This window comes from Perognathus longimembris, unplaced genomic scaffold (assembly GCF_023159225.1).
Source record: "Perognathus longimembris pacificus isolate PPM17 unplaced genomic scaffold, ASM2315922v1 HiC_scaffold_3674, whole genome shotgun sequence".
In the NCBI taxonomy this organism is placed as follows: Eukaryota; Metazoa; Chordata; class Mammalia; order Rodentia; family Heteromyidae; genus Perognathus; species Perognathus longimembris.
In genome coordinates this window covers 12,320-33,108 of record NW_025958907.1, presented here as the reverse complement: position 1 = coordinate 33,108, position 20,789 = coordinate 12,320, and the positions used below count along the sequence as shown (strand labels likewise).

The 20,789-nt window shown below is 41.3% G+C and overlaps 1 protein-coding gene across 1 annotated transcript; it reads right to left on the bottom strand.

The window, feature by feature from the left end:
* Positions 1 to 1,034: 1,034 nt before the first annotated feature.
* On the bottom strand, positions 1,035 to 10,988 carry LOC125344679 (rho-related BTB domain-containing protein 3-like; the record flags this gene model as incomplete). Its single annotated transcript, XM_048337097.1, has 3 exons — positions 10,602 to 10,988; positions 2,760 to 2,856; positions 1,035 to 1,125 (listed from the first exon to the last, which is right to left on the bottom strand). Coding segments are annotated over exons 1-3 (425 nt in total), but the record flags the coding sequence as incomplete, so codon positions are not given.
* Positions 10,989 to 20,789: the final 9,801 nt, after the last annotated feature.

Genomic DNA, 20,789 nt, shown 5'->3' with positions numbered 1-20,789 from the left:
ATGTAGTATTAAAATCAGGCAAAAGAGTCATTCTTACCAACATTCTCATCTTTCAGAATGAGTAAGAAGATACTTCTTCATTTGGAACTGAGCCACAATCAAGTGTTTTAAAGCTACCACAAGGCATTTCTCACATACCGCTGGAAGTGGCAGTAGTTGTCTTGGGTACTACAAATTTCAGCAGTCCAAATTGTGCATTCTTCCCTCCAAGAAGCCACACCCTCTTCTCTTGAGATCAGTTTCTTTTCTGCTATCAGAGTAGTTTTCTTTTTCAGGAAATATACATAATTGGTATGTCTGCACCTGGCACAGTGCAAAGTGAAATCACAAGGCCTTCTCTAAATGTGGTTAAGAATTAAAGATCTTACAACTGCACTACAAATAGAAACCAGGAAACAGGTTAGACACTAAAGCCTGATTAGGTTTCCTGCTTAACCAGAATCTTAGAGAGGGGACAAGACAAGCTGGCAAGAGTGTCTGGAGGAAAGACAGACTTTTCTTCATGCTATTCATCCAAACACTGTCATTGACTCAGAACCAAGAGGCATGCCACCACCATAATCTTGTTTGATTGATTAGTTCTTCCCCTAAATTTCTGACTGTACCAATAGTTACACTGGGTCTTTAAAGGCTCCTTATTTTAATAGAGCACTTAGACATGATGAAATTTCTGTATTAATCCTATATGGTTCTTTTAATGAACTTTTTTTTTAAGCTGGAAGGAGTTTTAATTTCACTAAAGGAACAGGATATTTTAAAGGGAGAACATACCTGTCCAACAGCTTTATATTCTAGAGAGAAGCTTTAGTTTTTTGGTCTGAAGTATATTATGTTCCCTTTTAAGACCCACAGTAGTGTTTTTGCAAAGAGAACTAATATATTAAGCTGTATGGCGATGTATTTTTAATCACCCATATACAGTCTATTATAAGAATTTTACTGGAATTTAGAGGCATCCCAATCTTCATAGTTATAAAAAAAAGAAGTGTAAGCATATAAAAACTCCAGGTTACATGACTAAGCAACGACATTACCGGGAGTGAATATACTTCCTGTATTCTGCAAGCTGCTTCAAGTACATATTTGATGGCCATCTGTGCTTTTCAACAAAACTGTGTTCTTCCACTAAATATTAAGAGAAAAGAGGGTTAATTGAACATATTTTATTTTGGATCAGTTAAGGTATTAACTATTAAATTTCCTACACAGTAGATGAGATTCATTCTGTTATATACCCTTTCCTCTTCCCTGAAGCTTTCCAGAATCATTTAATACTGCTTTAGGCAACACCAGGCTTTTTGTTGTGTTTGTTAAATGATTTCCAATTATAAGTGGCTTCTCCATACATTCACCAAGTAGTATTTATTATTTCCCTTTTCTTTTTCAGTAAAACCTTTGTCTGTCCTGGAGGGTATTCACTTATTTTCACTTAGTCTCTTTGAAGTGAACCTTCTAAACTCTGTACTCTTGTCCTACCTTCAACTCGGGCCTCGTTATCAAATAATCTATCCATTCTCTTGTGATTGCTACTGCTCCAGAGGACTGACTTCTCCTAAAGTTCATTCTTTGGTTTCTAGACTTTCATGTTGGATCCCACCATTCTGAAACTCCAGGTCTTTCACTTTGCTAGTTTCCCTAGTCTTGGTGAAACATACCCTGCCCTAGCCTGCCAGTGGAATCATGTTTACTGAGTAAAACTTTATATAGAACTCTCAGCTATAAAACAGATAAAAGCAAACTACACTGAAAGGAAAATTCAAGAGAGATAATTTTTGCCCTCCTCTTTCCCTTTCTCTTTCCTTCCTACCCACCCCTTTCTGTCCCCAACTGAAGACAACCTTCAGGCATTTCTGTGAAGAGCTTCTGTCCAGAGTTTGAAAGTACTTGACCAAGTATTCCTTAATTACCTTGTCATTTTCTGTTGTTGTTGGTCGTGGGGCTTGAACTCTGGGCCTTAGTGTTGTCCTTGAGCTTAAGAGCTCTTCAGCTCAAGGATAGTGCTCTACCACTTGAGGAGCCACAGAGCCACTTCCCGTTTTCTGGTGGCTAAGTGGAGATAGGAGTGTCAAAGACTTTCCTGCCTGGGCTGGCTTTGAACTGTAATCCTCAGATCTCAGCCTCTTGTGTAGCTAGGATTATAGGAATGAGCCACCAGCACCTGGTAATTTCCTTGTCTTTCCAGTTCAAGTTTCCCCCTTGCATCTGTGCTGGATAATAGCATAAGCACACTGTAATTAATTGCAGATGAATCTGACTGTCTACTCTGAAATCTATTCCATTTTCATTTCTTTCCTTTTATGTAGTATTAGGAATCTCACCCTTTGACTAGTTTCTGTCTTATAGTTTATCTTCAAAATAAAACAAAACCTAAGATCTCATTTACCACAAGTAAATGCTAAAAGGCAGTTTGACTACTTTATCTCTCAGACAAAAAATGTACCGCACTTAAAAATGAATGCCATTCGAACTATAAAATAATCATCAGAAAATCTGTTGTGTAACATAAATCAAACTGCTTATGTAACGCAAGTAACAATAAATAAATGTGTCAGGCAGTTGTTGAATCACTTAAAGGGACTATATTAAATTTTCTTAACTTACCAAAACTACAGTTTTTACAATTATATCTCAAGAACAAAGACTACACATATTTACTTTTTGCTATTAGAAATGGAATCCAGGCTTCTGCTCTACCACTTGAGCTGGGCACCGCCCCGCCCCCCCAGAAGCTTCTTCTCAAAGTGAAATTGGTGATCTACCTGAAAGGTCCTGAAATGCAGGCTTTTGACTGAAGATGAGGTAGTTAGTGGCAATGAAATGAAGTAGCCAGGTGGAGAGGCAATCAGAGTGGTGAAACTGCAAGACAATGAGAAGGAAAAAACATTGCACATAAGAATCACCATTATGAAATTGCAGCCAGACAACGGCCTGAGAGAAATCAAGGAGAAGCTTCCTTCCACGTTTGTCTCCGTAATGGGGCCTTCACGGGACTGTCACTGCAGAGAGAGGAGTGTTACTTATAAGTAATAATAAACACTTCATTCAACGAAGAAGCAGAAACGACACTAAGATGCTGCTGCTGAAGTGATTAAAAAAAACTGTTGCTCTTAAATACTGAATTGAAGCTTTTAATTCTCCGTCATAGAATTCCCTAGCTGCACTTGTACTTCCAGCACAGAAAAATATTATAGAGAGCACCAGCCAGGCGAGTCCATCTGAGGAGCAAACCCAGAACTATTTTGAGGAGGAAACACCATCGGCCAAGGGTGTGAGTTTTCGTGTGCAAATATTGCTATGAGCAGGTAAGGTTTGAACAGCTGCTTTGAGTAGACCTGTGGTTACACTGAGCATGACTTCCTGCACAATTCTCCCCATGGTGAGTTCAAAAAGCTGCATGCTGAAGGAAACTGAGAGCAGTATGGCCACTGACATCAAAACCTTGGCGTCAAAACACTGACACTCACTAGTCCAGCCAATCACTAACTCAAAGAACGTGCTGAGTAAGTACAGTTTATTGCTGTTATCATCATCCTTGTGATACAATATGTGTAGCAGGTGGCTTACCATATTATCCACACCTAAGTGTACAGCACAGTGCACTAAGTATACTCACGTACTTATGCCACTAGTACCCCTATGGAGTTCCAGAACTATTTTATCACTCCAACCTGAAACTCCATACCCGTTACATAATAACTACTCTTATCCTCCCATCCTTGGGCCCTGGTTATCTCTACTTTACTTTCTGTCATTATAAACCTGACTAATCTCAGTGTCTCATATGAGTGAAATGTTTAGCACCGTCTCTTAGCCTCATGTTTTCCAAGGCTCATTCACAGTGTAGCATATATCAATGCCATCCATTTATAAAGACCAACGGTATTATATTACATGTGCATGGCACACTGTTCATCCTCATATAGACATTAGGATGTATCCAGCTTTGGTTGTGGATGGTGCTTTTCAGAATACTCACAAATGTTATAAAAGTGGTGGGTAAGTAGTAATATTATACAAGCATAGTAAATAGCATTAAATTAACATTATTATTTCATATCTTAAGGGAAAAACAAAAACAAGAACTTTCAATAAGCTATATAGGATGAAAATATTTTAATATAGGTTCAAAGCATACTGTATAAATAAACACATATCTCTTTTTATCACTACACAGAATTTCTGAGCTGGAAGGAACTTTACAGTTTTATGTCCTATCACATTTTAACTTTTTCCCCCTCTTTAAGCACATAAATATGAGCTAAAGGTAATGGAGTATGACATGTAGTTATTTTAACAAAAGCTATGAAGCCATCAGATGACTGACCCAGAGTAGATAACCTACCACCAGAAGGTCAGGACATCAGGACATGGCCTAAGGGTTATGACTTGGAAAGAGAAAAGAAATCAGAGATCAAAGCTGGCTGTAAAATATGCTTCAAATGCACAATCTTATACTTTCTGATGAGTGTGTGTGTGTGTGTGTGTGTGTGTGTGTGTGTGTGTGTGTAGGTCTTGGGGCTTGAACTCAAGGCTAGAGCATGTCCCTTAGCTTGGTTGTGCAAGGCTGCTATTCTATTACTCGATCCATACTTCTACTTCCAGTTTTTTGCTGGTTAAATGGAGATTAAAGTCTCATGGACTTTTCTACCTGTGCTGGCTTTGAACTATGATCCTCAGATAGCGGCTTCCTTTTTAAAAGGTAGGATTATAGGTACATATCATTGGTGCCCTAGCTGGAATCTTACTTGTGACTAAGATTTAAGATACCACCATTGTAAGCTCTTGACATGAGATAGAAAGCATCTCTTTGTTAAAACTAGGTTTTCGGGAAAGTATATACTGTCATAGTAAGTTTAAACTGAAGTAAAAAAAAAGGGAAAGGTATTAAAAAGTCCATAAACTAAATGTGATACAACCTCAGAGCTATATAAATAATATGGCATATTACCTATGAGCCACAGAAAAGAGCCAGAATTGTATGGACCCAGGTAGCCAAATATTAGATACAAATTCTAAGAACACATGCAAAATTTTAATATGAGAGTACATACAACTTTACAGTATTCAACAAATTTTACATAGCTACTGCTTACATGGAAGAAGAGAAGGAATCGTCATTTTGGTCAGACATTGATTTGTTTGAGAAAAACAAACAAACAAACAAACAAGGATCTCTGGTATATTAACAGATGGAACATAGCCAAGCACTGGTGGCTCATGACTGTACTCCTAGCTACTTGGGAGGCTGAGATCTAAGGGTCATAGTTGAAGCTAGTCAAGGCAGGAAAGTCCATGAGACGCTTATCTAAATTTAACCATCAGAAAAAAAAAAAATAAAAAAAGACCTGGAAGAGAAGATGTGGCAGCTCAAAGTGCGAGAGTTCTAGCCTTGAGAAAAAGAGCTCAGGGACAGCACCCAGGCCCTGAGTTCAAGACCACAACAACATCAAAAAAAAAAAAAAAAGAAAAGAAAGAAAGAAGTTCTTTGTCAGAAATATGAACCAAAGTTAGAATCATGGTAGACAACTGAGAGAAGGTAGGAGAGAATGGAAAGAAAAGTGAAAAATACCCAAACTGCCCATCTCTCAAAGACATAGATGCTCAGTCAGTCTCAAACTGTGTTTCGCTAAATTCCTCACATAGCTGGTAAAACATTGAAAGAAAGGGAAACTGCAAGGATTAGCAAAGTACACTAGTTTCTCCTATATAAACGTTTCACTTTCTGACATACACAGGAAATGAATGAAGAGATAAACTAATTTCATCTAATCACGCCTATCATTCTACAGGGGCTCATCTTGTCATTTTCTTTTAGAAGCTCTGAGAACTCATATTTTTTTGGGGGGGAAGGGGGACTCAATGGAAATTCAATTTCCTATCATGCCTGTGTGACTCAGCAGAGCACTACACCCAAATGATTCTGGCTAAGGACCACTGCCGAAAGAAAAATTCCACATTCATTAATTCTGCTGCAACACTACGTAGTCACAGACAACACTGTGTCTCGTAAAAATATTTTTAAGATATCTTATAAAAGTATTTAAAGGGCCGGTCACTGTGGGGGCCCAGGACTAGCTGCCACCTTAGCCTAGAGACGGAGGAGTTCACCGCCACCCCTAGTCTGGTACCATGCATTTCACAGTGGCCTTCTGGAGACAATGCCTGAGTCCACAGAAGCGACTTGAGCACAGAGAACTTCAGGTGTGTACCACCATGACCAGCATGAATTCTTCACTGGAAGGACAAGCTGGCCACACAAAATGGACTCCCCAACCACTTCAGCCCATCACTGGAGGACAAGCAAGCACTCCAGCGCTGAAGCACATGTCCAAGGGCTCTGCAGCGAGAGAGGACTGGCCCCAGAACCAGGATTCTGCACATATTGGAGCATCATTTGGATGTGGATGGTTAGCTAACTGCTTCGCTACCAGATTTGTTTTAGTCATCTGCAGTTATCATTATTCCTTCCGTACTCGTGTGGATTTCACATACCACCTGGATGGAAGCAACTCATAATTCTCAGACACTGTCATTCCTCCCATGACTGTGTTTCTGAATCCTCTGAGCTCACCACCAAAGTGTGTGCAACATGTGCTCGTTGTGCATGGTCTAGGTGTGCAGCATGTCTAGTGCTCATGGCCAGCAGCCAGCAGCTCATGAGTACGTTCTAATCAAGACCTGATCAGAATACAAGTGACAGTAAATATGTGCAGAACAAGAGGATAGGGGCAGATAGCTATGTTTCTTGGTGCCACTTCCTGAAGAGCAGTTGGAAGCCTAGTGGAAACTCTGGTGACCACAGCTGTATGATGGAAGCCAGGAAAGTGGACTTGTAAAACTGTGCATGTATCTGGCAAGAGCAGGTCCCCCAAACAAACTAGACACTGTTGTACAGGGGAGGAGCTGTGGGAGCAGTTCTCATCATGATTCCACCCATTCTACCTGGATTACAAGATTCTAACCCCGCCCCCATTTTTTCATGTTTCTCTCTGACCAATGAGATACAAGAACTGGGGCCACACCCACATTCCACGTTACCTAGTTACACTGGTATTCCTTTTGGTGACTTACACCACTACCAGCCATTGAAGAGGGTAGAGGTGCTAAGTGGTGAGTGAGAGAACTGAGGTGATTTTTGGAAATAGAGTAGGAAACAGATAATCGTTTTTAGTGACTGTGAGAACAAAAGTGATTTCAAAGAGCCTGGGAATGGGGCCCCCTCATCTTTCCCATCCCAGTGCTGAGATGTCTGAAAAAACAAGAGAAAAGAAAATAGCTTCAGGAAAGAAACTCCTTCAAGAGTATCAGCAGAGAAATTGTCCTGACAGGCTTGCAGTTTCCAAGAGGAAGAAGAAAACAAAAAAGGGAGATATCCCCAAGACGAACACCACAGGGGACTGTCATTCAACTGAGGGTGTAGCCAGAGATCACACTAACTCGGAGCCTTTGGACACAATGACAGCTGTCACAGTCCAGACTGTCCCGGGTCCCAATGACACCAAGGATCTAGAAAGGCGCTACCAACACCTGATGCTTGCCCTGGACTCCAGCAGAATACGCAACCAGCAGCTGTGGAGTGTGATTGAACAACTAAAGCAGGAAAGGAAAGAGCTCCAGGATCAACAGGGCAAAGAGAATGAGAAGATGGCCTGTATTGTGGAAGCACAGAAGATAGATCTGGAGCTCCACAAATTATCAATTCAGATGTTGGTTTCAGAAAATTCTGATTTACAATCTGCCCTGGCCCACGTGCAGCAGCTGGCCAATGAAAGAGAAGCGGAGCATGCCGATCGTGCCAGCCGCCTGCAAGCTTCGCAGCAACGCGTGGAGGAGCTAGAGAGGACACTGTCTGCAGCCTTCACCATGCAGAATGAGGCAGAGACGAGCAACCTCGAGCTCACCAACACCCTGAATAACCTGAAGCTGCAGCTCCAGGACAAGATCAGAAGCCACGATAACCTGGAGGAAGAGAACACCAAGCTGCAGGAGAGGCTGGACGTGCTCCTGACGCAGAAGGCCGACACGGAGATCAAAAGTCCTGAGTTACAAGTACTGGAAGAGCGGGCAGAGTTGGAAAGACAACTAGACAGCATGAAAGCGTTGGTGGCAACATTAACGGTGGAGAGAGACACCTTTGCGGAGGACCTGAGGGTAGAGCGCTCCAGGTGGGATGAGAAGGCCCAGCAGCTGTTGGCGCAGAACAGCCAATTGACAGAGGAGAAAGAGCAAGGGGCGAGGCAGGTGTTGGAGCTGGAGAGCAACTTGATGGCGCTGAGAAAGCAGCTGGCAGAGCAGCAGGCCCAGGCCTTCCAGTTGCAGAAGGAGCTCAAGAACCTGGAAGAACAACATCACATCCAGATACAGGAAACCCAGAGCCTTCGTTTCCAGAACCTGGAGCAGCAGGAGAGGCTGAGAATATTGGAGAAGAAGGCCGAGGCATGGGAGCAGCAAGCTGAGGATCGACGCAAGAGCTTTGAGACCATGGAAAAGGAACGTGAGACCGTGCGATGCACACTGGTGCACAACCAAGAACTGAAACACCAGCTGGCCCAGCTGCGGGACGCCTTCCACAGGCTGAGTGAAGACAAGGAGGCGCTCGCCAGCATCCTGCACTCGGAGCAGCAGGACAAGAAAAAGCTGCAGGAAAAGCTGGACCAGCTGGAGAAGAAGTCAACAGAATGGAAAGAGATCGCTGAAGCAAAGAGCCAAGCAGCTCAGAATTTGCAGGAGCTGCATGACCAGTACCTAGAGCAGCTGCGGGAGCTCAGAGCCGCCTGTGAGCGGCACGTGGCCTCCCATCAGCAGCTGACGTCCGAGAAGGAGGCCTTGCGGCAGCACCTGCTGAAGCAGACCCAGCTGCTGGAGCAGCTGCAGCAGGAGCAGGTGCAGACCAAGTCAGAGGACCAAATGGGACCTCAAAAGTTGCAGGACACATTGAAGTACCTAGAAGCACCAAGGCAGGAGAATGAGCAGCTTCGGGCCCAGCTGAGTGGCCTGGCTCTCCCGAGGGAAGGGGAAGGAATAAGCCTAAGAGAAGAAAAGGGTAAGAAGATGATACCCTCTGATGTGACAGTTCCAGAGTATGAAGCACTAGCAATTGCTCAATCAAAGGCAAACCTCAGGCAGCAGCTGCAGGAGCTGCAGGCCCACTGCAGGTGCCTGGCCAACCTGGAAGCCCAGTGCCAGACCAAGCTGGAGCATCAGCCCATCTTCCCCAAGAGCTGGAGCCATGGCGTGTCTGGAGACAGGAAGCAGAATGCACACATACCCAAGATCAAGCTGAAACTCCATTTCACCCACAACCTGCCTGACAAGGTGGACTACCAGAGTCAAGTGGACGGCCTCCACCATCAGTGTGACCAGCTGTCCAAACACATCAGTGCCATCCAAGAGTCTATAGTTTTCTACAAAGAACAGATGGACGTTCTTGATGAGATGTATCAGGAGAAAGACCAGTGTGTCACCCAGCTGTCCCAGGAGGTGAGTGAAAAGAAGAAGCAGCTGCAGGAGCTGCTACTGCACCTTGCAGGGGAAGGCACGGAGGGTCAGGACAAGATGCCGGCAGCCATCCACACCCTCGCTGCTGAGGGCCCCTCAGACCTGTTGCACCCTACAAAGGTGGAAGTTATGGAGGAGCAGGAGCAAGGTTTTGAAGACATTCCACTTGAAGACAGTCTGGCACCTGCCCCAGGAGAGGCTGGGGTGTCTTGCCCCATGCTGAAGCCCACCACAGAGCAGATCATGCCTCTGTTGCCTGGTATCCAGCCCCACCAAGAGCCTGCAGGCCTGGGCAATGAGCCCTCCTTCCCATTCTTCTCGAGACTCATGCAAATGATGAGTTTGGGACAATGACTATCTAAAGACCTGGCAGCCACTCTGCTCTTACATTACTTTGGGAAATGGCAGCTGGTGGCACTCTCTGAGGCCTTGTTACAACGGGAGATGGGAAGGGGTAACTGCAGACCAGACAGGACAGACACTGCTAGGAGGTGGCCCAAACACAAGTTTGGAGAGCAACGGCATTGTTTTCGTTTATTGTACTAGTGACGTTATTTTATAACTCACTTCCAAATTAACCTATTCATTATATTATCCTCTGATATAGTTTCATGTTTATTTATGAAGTCGTTTTCCTATTTCTTCAGATTTGTTGAAGGAAACATTAATAGTTTCCTCAAATGAGTCATTTCATTATTAAACATTAGATGTATATGAATTCACCCATTTCTTAAAAACTGCAACACTGAATTTTCTCATTTATATTTTAAGATATTACTATGGAAGTACACTGAGTTAATAAGACAGCACAAAATGTGAAAAAGTAGAAGAGGTTATTAAACCTTACAGTTTGGAAAAAAGAAATAATTATTCCTAGAACAAACAGAGGTGTCCGGTAGTGGAAAAACATACACTAAAGAAGTACGGAAATGTAATGTAGAGTAATATGCACACTATAGAACATCTATGGTGAGATTATCAAGCACCAAGTTTGCACTTATGAATTTTTCAAGTGATGAATGTGGCATACTGTTCATTGGACCTGTTGAAATAATAAAATTCAAAACTAAAAGGCTAGTAAGTTGTTTTCATTGCATCCACACCTTGGCTTTCTTGAGTAGGTCGACGATGTCGAGGCTCATGGAGGCGAGCTCCCGGCTGGGCGTACTCTGCAGCTGCGTGATGATGAACAGCTCACAGATGTGCTGCAGCCTGGACACTTGGTACATCTCAGCACAGATCAGGAGACACATGGCCTGGAAGATGCCAGCTGATGCGAGAAGGGAAATAAGAGACACAAACGTGATGAACGACTGCTCTGATGACCACAGAAAGCACATCCCCAACAAGAAAGGTGTTAGCCAGTGTAGACTACAGTTCCCAGGAAAGGCCTCGAGGCAGTCCCCACTCCAAACTATGACTCCACTGTACAAGAATCTAGGAAGCTTCCAGCTTGGAAGGAAGTCTTCTTTTTTCTTTCAATTCACCAGAAGGTGATTCTGTAACTACCCTTAATCAATGCACAGGTATAAACTCACTACACTGTTAGCTAATCCCAGTCCCTGCGATTTTGCTTTCTTGGCTTTAGTCCCCAGGCTTGTTTTGTTTTCACTGTGGTAGACTATAACAGGAAACACACCTTCCCAATGATTTAAGCATACAATTCAGGGTTGTGAAGTACAGTCACACTGTTAAGAGTGTATCAACAAGACAGCTCTAGAACATCATCTTCCCAACCCGAAACTGTACCCATGAAACAACTCCCCCCCAATGCCCCCTTCCTCTAGCTTCTGGCATCCGCCAAGTTTTTTCCTTGTTTGGTTTTGTGCTGTCTGCACTGGGATTTGAACTCAGGACCTCTTGTGTATTACACTGGCACTCTACCATTCCTCCAGTCATTTTTATTTTATTTTCTGAATAAGGTCTCTCTGCACAGGCTGGCCTGGGCTGCAATCTACCTATTTATGCTTTCCCCATAGCTGGGATTACAAACAGGTACCACCATACTCAGCTTTGAATTGGTTGATAGTAGCCCTTGCTAACATTTGCCTTTCCTTGAACCACAATCCAATTTCTGCCTCCTAATTAACTAGGATTAAAGGCAGGAGTCATTACATCTGGCTTGTTTCTTTAATAAGTATAATTGTTTATGTAATTTTCATGTAATTTTTCTTCTATTCCTTCTTTACATTCTTTTCTAGCTGTGGAGCTAAGAACATAGTAAATATTGAACACAAATAGAGCAACAGTCTATGAAGGAATACGGTAACATTGTAACTTTCTCAATGCATTTATTCTAATATTTGCCTTAAGTCTTCATTTTCACATATTCTCTACATAGCTTTCACCAATTTCAAAAGTATTTTTTCCTAAAGCCATGTTGCCTTCCTGAGTAATTTTTCCTGATTAGCAAGATAAAATTTAAAATTAGCAACTTCAAATATTTTAATGAGAGGATGATTAAGAAGCCTAGTTTTACCAGGTGCTGATAGCTGACTCCTATAATTGAAGCTACTCAGGAGGCTGAGATCTGAGGATCATGGTTCAAAGTCTGCCCATGCAGGAAAGTCCATGTGACTCTTATCCCCAGTAAACTAATCGGAAAAAGCCAGACCTGGCTCAAGTGGTAGAGCACTAACCTGAAGTTCAAGGATAGTACCCAGCGCCCTGAGATCAAACCCCAGGACAAAGCAAAACAAACAAACCAAAAAAACCCACACATTTATCTTTCACAAAGAAAATACTGCTCTCATTTTTATTAAGCAAAACTGATAAGCTGGTTCTTAACACGGACAGTAGTTAAAGGAACGAAGGAATTTTCCTTTTGGAACTACTAAAAAAAATTTTATTACAGGGCTCATGACTTGTGTGAAACTCATTTCAGCAATTTTCAATGCATGAAAGCAGTGAACCTAAAGAGAGGTATGTGTTGATGGTTTCTGCTAGGGTGTCTGGCTGACACTTCAGTTGCACAACTCAGCTGCATAGGGCTTCTTCTAGCTGTGTTTGTGGTGGGAGCCACCTGGTGGTCAAAGGGCAAAGAATAATCAAAGGCGCTTCTATGCCTGCATGACAGGGCTCCATGCTTGTAGAAAGGATTTTGTTCTTTCTTTCTTTCTTTTCTTTCTTTCTTTCTTTCTTTCTTTCTTTCTTTCTTTCTTTCTTTCTTTCTTTCTTTCTTTCTTTCTTTTTTTTAATTTTTTCCAATCCTGGGTCTTGGCCTCAGGGCCTGAGCACTGTCCCTGGCTTCTTTTTGCTCAAGGCTAGCACTCTGCCACTTGAGCCACAGCACCACTTCTGGCCGTTTTCTATATATGTGGTGCTTAGGAATTGAGCCCAGGGACCTCAGGTATAAGAGGCAAGCACTCTTGCCACTAGGCCATATTCCCAGTGCAGATTTTGTTATTTCTCCAAGGTGCCTCCATTATGGGAAAGTTTCAAAATTTGTTCTAACCATTAGGTGCCAGAAATGGTTGGTTCCTAGTCAAGGATAGTCTTTGGTTAGTGCATTTGGAAATAAAGCCTACAGTCCACTGGGTATCCCAAATATCTTCAGCTATGTTTTTAGAAAAGTACATTTTAAGACGGACTGACTTCACAAGTCAGAACACATACATCTTAGCTGGATGTCAGGAGCATATGCATGTAATCCTGGCTACTTAGGAGTCTGAAATTGTGAGGACTATGGTTAGAGGCAAGCTAGAGAAGAAAATTTCACAAGACTCCTTCCCAAACAGTCAGTGATGCATAACTCCTAGATATATAGCAGGTTGAGATTGGGAGGACTCAAGTTCTAGAGCAGCCCAGGAAGAAAGTCTTTGAAACTCTGTCTCAGTAGAGGAAGCTAGGCATAGTGTATACCTGTTTTCCTAGCTTTGATAGAAAGCATCAAATAGGGACTTTAGCAGGAAATGAGTCCCTAGCTCAAACAGGATCAGCACAAAAGAGGCCTAGCGGTGTGTTACTTAGCAGGGGTGAGGTCTGAGTTCAAAACAAATCCAACATCCTCCAGGCCATAAAGAAGACCAAGAATTATCCAAAGTCTTTATCAATGTTCCAATCAAATCAGAACAAAAAAATAGATGCCCAGGGCTTGGAATATGGCCCAATAATAGGGTGCTTGCTTCGCATACATGAAGCCTTGAGTTCAATTCCTCAGCATCACATATATAGAAAAAGCCAGATGTGGTACTGTGGCCCAAGTGGTAGAGTGCTAGCCTTGAGAAAAAGAATCCAGGGACAGTGCTCAGGCCCTGAATGCAAGGCCCAGAAGTGGCCAAAAAAAATTTTTTTAATTAAATTAAACAAAAAACATAAAAAGGGTCTTACCTCATCCTCCAAAGTAGCTGGGACTACAGGTATGCATCACAATATGAGCTTCCAGAAAAGCCTAATGAATCTGTCGGACACATCTACGTTTCATCTCCAAACACAAATGTGAGGACTCTGGGTTGTGGTGGTGTTTTTCTCTTTAATACTTGCATATAATGCTGGAAGGAGCTCCAGTGGAGCAATGGTTTAGCATGCAGTACTTGTAATAGTTGGGGAGCGGGGAGGAGGGAGGGGACAACTTGGAAATATGAAAGTAAAGAATTCCATCTCCCCCCAAACCACCACTGTTAAGTTTTAGTTTTATGAAAATATTTACATATACATTTATGCATATTTTTATGTCTCGAAACAACGTAATTAAACTAAGGACAGTACCTGTGCACGGGAATCAGTGTTGTGATTTTTATTGGTATGTGTTTTCTCTCAGAGGAAAATTGCTGTGGCTGTTATTTCCAGTCTAGCTTCCATTTCAATAGAGGCTGGGACTTGGGGGTGGGGGCAATAAAGGCTCCCCTTAGTCCCTTTCAGACATGGCTGGCTGAGTTTTATAGGAAAAGTTTCCTTTGTTCAGACTAGCTTCTAAATGTCGGTGTCCAAATAGAGTAGTGTGTCCAAACACAGCGTCAGTGAAAGTCCTCACCAAACCAGAAGCAAAGAGCTGTGTTTGCATATGGACAGGGCTCATTGTGCCCGAGGGAGTCTTGCGGAGTTTTGCAGGAAAAAGGAAGCTGAAATGACTGAATTCTGCATGGGTCCATGGAACTCCTGTTTAAAAAAAAAAAAAGATCCAATGCCTATCAGTGTGGATTGCTGAAAACAAAGAAACAAATTTGATTCACTACTTCCTCTTAACATGCCTTTGTTCTAGAGAGAAGTGACAGCACTGATGAATAATTCCAGGGAGTCGGCCATATCCTTTACCTCAGAGCCCATAGATGTAGTTATGTTTCAAAACAAATACAAGACAAAGATTCTGAAAGGGGAAACGATTGCTTGAAGCTGATTTAAAGAGCCAGCACTCTCTGAGGGCTATTTTCTCCAATAATATATCCCCTAACACACCCAATAACACCTGACTAATAGTAGGCACACAACACATAATTGTTGTATGTTTGGTTGTGTGAGGTATAAGTGAGATAAAAGAGCAACAGAAATCTTCATTTAGTGTGATGTGTGCCTTACTTTCCTCCAGTGCGTATGGATTTGTATGTATGTATATATGTGTGTGTATATGTATATATACATATTCACCAGTTTGGCCAACAGCAACATGGGACACAGCTTTTTCCTCTTCTGTACTAACCAGGCAGTTGAACCCATCAGGGTTGGCACACTCTTTCCCAGGCATGCTGACCCATCTAGCCAAGAAATAGTGGAGATGAAGACAGCCAGTGGAGGGAGATGTATTCATTCCACCTGTTCAATCCAACAACGACCAAAGACATTTGTATGGTCTTTGCTCAGCGAGAATGTACCTTTGCATCAGCTCTCAGTGAATTTGACATCATCTCCACACCCTCTTGCCTCAGATGGATCTCACAATGGCACAAAAAGAAAGCTGCTAGGGGATGGGGGAGATAATGCTACAGGACTGTTCTGGTCAATGGGTCATTTATTCATGAAAGCTGCTTCCAAATGCCCTCCAGGGGAACTAGGCAAGGGCAGGCCACCCTTGCCCCCATGAGGAGATCAGTTCTTCTCTCTAAATGGATGCTTGATTCTTAACCTTTGCTGTGTTCATTCTGCTGCATGACAGTCTATTTAAAGCAACCATGTATATTTTTCTTGCCAGCCTCTGGGTCTCACTGATCTAGGAAAAAAAAATTGAAACAGAAAGCACTGGACTTCGCACACAGGCTTTTTGCTAAGTCCAACTGTGTTTCATGCTGCCTAGGGACTGGCCGCTCTTACAGAGCGTACTACTGGTAGGTTGCAAAATCAGGTCTTGGAAATCTCTTCTCTTCCTCCAGAAACTTTTGCTTGTTTGTTTAGAAGTACTGGGATTTGAACTCAGGGCCTTGTGCTTGCTATGTAGATACTCTACAAATTGAACCATGCCTCCATCTCTTTTTGCTCTAGTTGTCTTGCAACCTGTTTTTTGCCAGGAGTAAGTCTTATACATATGCCTCATGCGTAGCTGGAATAATAGCTGCATGCTACCACACTCTGTCTATTGATAGAGAAAGTGTTTAACTTTTTTGCCTTGGACTGGCCTTGAACCTCAATACCAACAAAAACTCTAGGGTTACAGACATGTACCACCATGCCAGCCTCTTTAGAATGTTGACAATGGATGTTACTAAGTTATAGATTTTCCTCCCTCTCTTTGTTCCTCTCTACCTTGAAGAAGATATTATTTTTATGTAATACCTGAAGTAGGTCACCCCATTAGAGTAGAAGTGTCTTCACAAACCCAAATCTATCATTATCTTAATGTTCATTAATAAACACTTGTTATTTACTTTGTATTGGGTGGCATTAGAAATGCTAAGATGAATAAAACACATATCTTCCTTTAAGCCAATATAGTCAGATGTGGGAGACAGTGTGACAGCTATACTGAAGTGCCTCATGCGTTAGCAGGGGGTTCACTCTGGAGGTGCTGGGAGCACTGTAAAGGAGCATCTGACAACCTTGGAAAACTTGGCATTGGATTCAGCAAAACAGGCTCCATATTGAAGGCGGAGTTGGGAATAATCATTAGGTAGGGAAGGGTGCCAGGAAATGAGAACAGCCTTTGTGAAGCACAGGAGAGACAGAACATAGACTCCCCAAGCAATTAATAACGCTAGCTGAAATGTCTAGTATTAGGGAATCCGTGTGTCCTGACATGATGGAATTAGATGCCAATAAGATCCACCCTGTTTCTAATGAACAAAGTTCTGTGATTCAGACTAAAAAAGTGAAAAACAACAACAATAACCTTTGAAGAAATTAATCAGAGTTGTGGCATGATCAAATCTGAGTTGGGATGTGATGTGAATGACACAATGGACCAAGGAATTGGAAGGGCAGGATACTAAGAGGCAGAGATTAAGATAGAAGTTCAGAGAAGTTTCTAAGTATAATTTGTAATGTTGTGCCACTTAAAATGCTCTCAAGAGGAATAATAAATTCCAGCTAACTGAGTTACATTTGCCTTCTGTCTTCAGTTGAGAACCTTGTCAGAGAGTAAATTCAGCGGACTTAATTTTTTTAATCTCATCTCAGAAGTCCACTGATAAACATAATCCAGGTTTAGTTAGTTGGTTAGTTGGTTTATTGAGTAGCTCAACTTCATAATACAAGACTGCAATGATTAATTTTACCTTTTGACCTCAACTGATGCCTAAAGAGCTGTAAAACATTATTTGTGAGTGTGCCTTTGAGGATTTTTCCAGAAAGTATTAACTTTTGGACCAGTAAACTGAGTATTAAAAAAAATTCCTCCTCACCAATGATGTTAGATATCATCAAATTTGTGAGGGCAAGACCAAATAGAACAGGGAATTACTATCCTTTCTTAAACTGAGATATCTATCTTCCCCTACCCTTGAACAGTCATAGAGTTCGCATTCAGAGTGTGCAGATCCTAGGACTTACTCCAGTAGCAATTCCATAACCATTCCTGATTCTCAGCCATTTGCACCTGCACTCAATGACACCAAAGCTTTCTTGGTTCCCCATCTACCACATGATATATTGGGGACTTCTCACCCTCCATAAGCACCTGCGCCAATGCCCATAATATATTATATGTACATAACATGTAATATATAACATGCATTTATATGTGTATAATATACACATATGTGTGCAATATGTGTTATATATCATTGGTTTTGTTTCTATGTCTTCCATAGATGACATCAGATTCTCCTTTTTTCCTCTTTCTACTCCACCGTCCTGAGCCATGGAATTGAACCTGAAGGCAACAAAATGACTGTTGCAGTTCCAGGAATCACATTCAAACATAACCATGACCAGAAATAATGACTTTTCCCCCCTCTCCTTATAAGTATGAGGACACATTCCTCAGAAGCCCCCAGCAGACAGTCCTACATGGCTCCTCAATGTATCTAGAAGCATCATTGCAAGGAAAATGAGACCATCATGTTTAGCTGGAACAAGGAAATGAGGATATGGAGTGGAGGATAAAAAGTGAGTCTCTATGCCTTTAAATAATCGCAGAAATGTTAAGGCAGTTGGTTTTCATTAATTGTAGCTGTTTATCAGCTACAATGTTTGAAAATTCCCCAACTCTGTTGGAAATGCATTATACCAACAAAGGAAATTACTTTAAAATCCTATTAAACTGACTTTCCCTAGATTTCATCAACTATGTAGTTAGACACCATTTATATTGAAATATTTCTCTCCTATAAGTAAAGACTTTCCTCTAATTTTATTTAAATCTAAAATTTTAAGTAGGGTCTAAGTGACTTTGTTACCATCCATGGAAGACTTGTAGGTTAATAAACTTGAAATATTCTTTGAAATCGCCATCTTGTTTGAATCTACATTCCTATAGACAGATAAGAGACTTATTTGTGTTTCAATCTACATTCTTAAAGATAGATAAGAAACTTAATTGTGTTTCAATGAAGGAGACTTTGCCTTTCAAATTTAGACACTTGGTACAAACAATATAGTATTCTCAACACACCACAAAAGTAAATAAGTGTCACCTTAAATTTCCCTTTCCTTTCTTTCTGTCTCTCTTTCCCTTCCTTGTTTCCCTTTCTTTTCTTCTTTCCTTTCTTCACCTTTCCTTATTTCCATTCTTTCCTCCGTCCCTTCCTTCCTTCCGTCTCTCTCCTCTCTGTCTCTGTCTGTCTGTCTGTCTGTCTGTCTGTCTGTCTGTCTCTCTCTCTCTCTCGGTATTGGAGCTTGAACTCTCAGTTTTTTTCACTCATGCCTGACACTCTAGTACTTGAGCCATGTCATTCATCCAGCATTTTGCTTGCTAATTGGAGCTAAGAGTCTTTAGTACTTTTCTGCCCAGGCTGGTTTTGAACAAGCATCTTCAGATTTCAGCCTCTTGCACAGCCAGGATTACAGACCTAAGCAACCCATACCTGGCTTGATACCCTCTTCTCGAAGCATCACCAAAATAGGAAATTACTAGAGGAGAAATTAGGTCCACATACTTGGTGTTTGGGAACAATTAGGTTGAGCTCTAAAATTAAAATAGTAACACCTCTGAACACTCACTGTAAGATTTCCACCAAGCCACTGTACATAGGCCTGAACTGCAGAATACTACGGGAAACCATTCGTACAGAAGATTTGAACATCCTCACCAGAGTCAAGCAACACAGCAGTCCTGATTTTAACAGCCCTTTACAGACTAAACACAAAGAATTCTATATCTCAGAAAGTAATATGGAGCTAAAATAAGGATATAACCTATGATATAATTTGAAATGGAAATAATGCAAAAGCACAGCCAGATGTAAAAGTAGATAAACTATAACTAGTGAATATCTATAAATTATATATTAAAATGGAATAATATATCTCATTTGTGGACAAAAAGATAGGTTTAAATTTTTTAAGTTACTTCCTAGGACACATGGAATGTTTGAATATTTGAAAAGATTAATTTCACTCCTGAAAGCATACTGACTTGATCACAGGGAATATATTAGTAGAAAAATTATTTATATAAATGCTTTGTTGAATTGGAGACAGGCAGTAAAAAAAAAAAAAAGAAAGAAATTATTCAGTGTCTAAAGTTTCAAAGTTGACTTTCAACTTAGCTGGCTAGCTTTAGGAACATTACTGATTGTTTATATGCTAAGAATTGGACACAGGCTCTTGAGTATGTTTAGCAAGCACTGTACTACCAAGTCATTCCTTTAACTTAACTGAATATTTTTGAATCACAGTTTTCTCATCAATGAAATCAGGTCTATACTATCCCAGCATGAGACTTCATGAGCCTAAGCCTATCCCTCTTACTACCAAGTCTTTTGCTTAGGATGGTCATTCAATCAGCTAAAGTCAATGAAAGTACACAGAGTTTAGGAGGACAAAAAGAAAGGAAGAACCAGGAGAGCGGTGTATGTGTATCCCCATTAATTCATCGTCCTCATTCTTCCTCCCTTTTTCCTTCCCTCCTTCCCTTCTTCTCTATAAGTGAGGAAGCATGTACTCCCCCAATGGCTGCAGTGGTTAGGCTGGAGGGTACTGGTAAGGAACAATATTCCAGGGCTTATGTGAATAAGGGAACTTCATCTTTAGAAAAGAAAAATAGAGATAGGTAAGATATCTCACGTGCAGAAGGGTCGGGGAGTCTGAATCACTTCAATGTTTGGCCCACCATGGTGTTTCCTTAAGATTTTAGTAAACTATCTATGGAATTTCTGGGTATAATTCTGACAGGTATTAGAAAATAGATATTGTGTCCAGGAGGCTTGATTTCTCCTATATCATCATAATCATTTTTGCAGGGGATTAAAGGAGATTGTTCCCTAGATGGTCACTTACTCAGGAGCAGTTAATTTAATTCTGTGATAAAATCATTTTTAGGGCCAAGTTTATGGTATTGAATAAACACTGATTATAGCTTACATTTATAACGTGAAGTGTAAAAAGAAAAATACCTTTAATCTTGTAAATGGCTGTAATATTCTGTGAAGACTATAATGCTGGACATAATAATGGAAACTGAGTCTTTCCCAAAAGGGTCATATTAATTAATAAGTAGTCTTAATTCTGTGATTTCTTACAAACAATGAGGAAGTTGCTGTCTTAAAATTTTATTACTTAAGTTTTATTACTGCTTTCACTAGTGTTTTAACTATTCACAAACCAGTGCTTTTTTCCTCTAAGTAACAAAGAATATTGGAATTGATATGTTAAATCACATTATGTTACGTTACTGGTTTTTTTGTTTCTTTGTTTGTGTGTTTTTTTTGGCCAGTCCTGGGGCTTGGACTCTTGGCCGGAGCACTGTCCCTGGCTTTTTGCTCAAG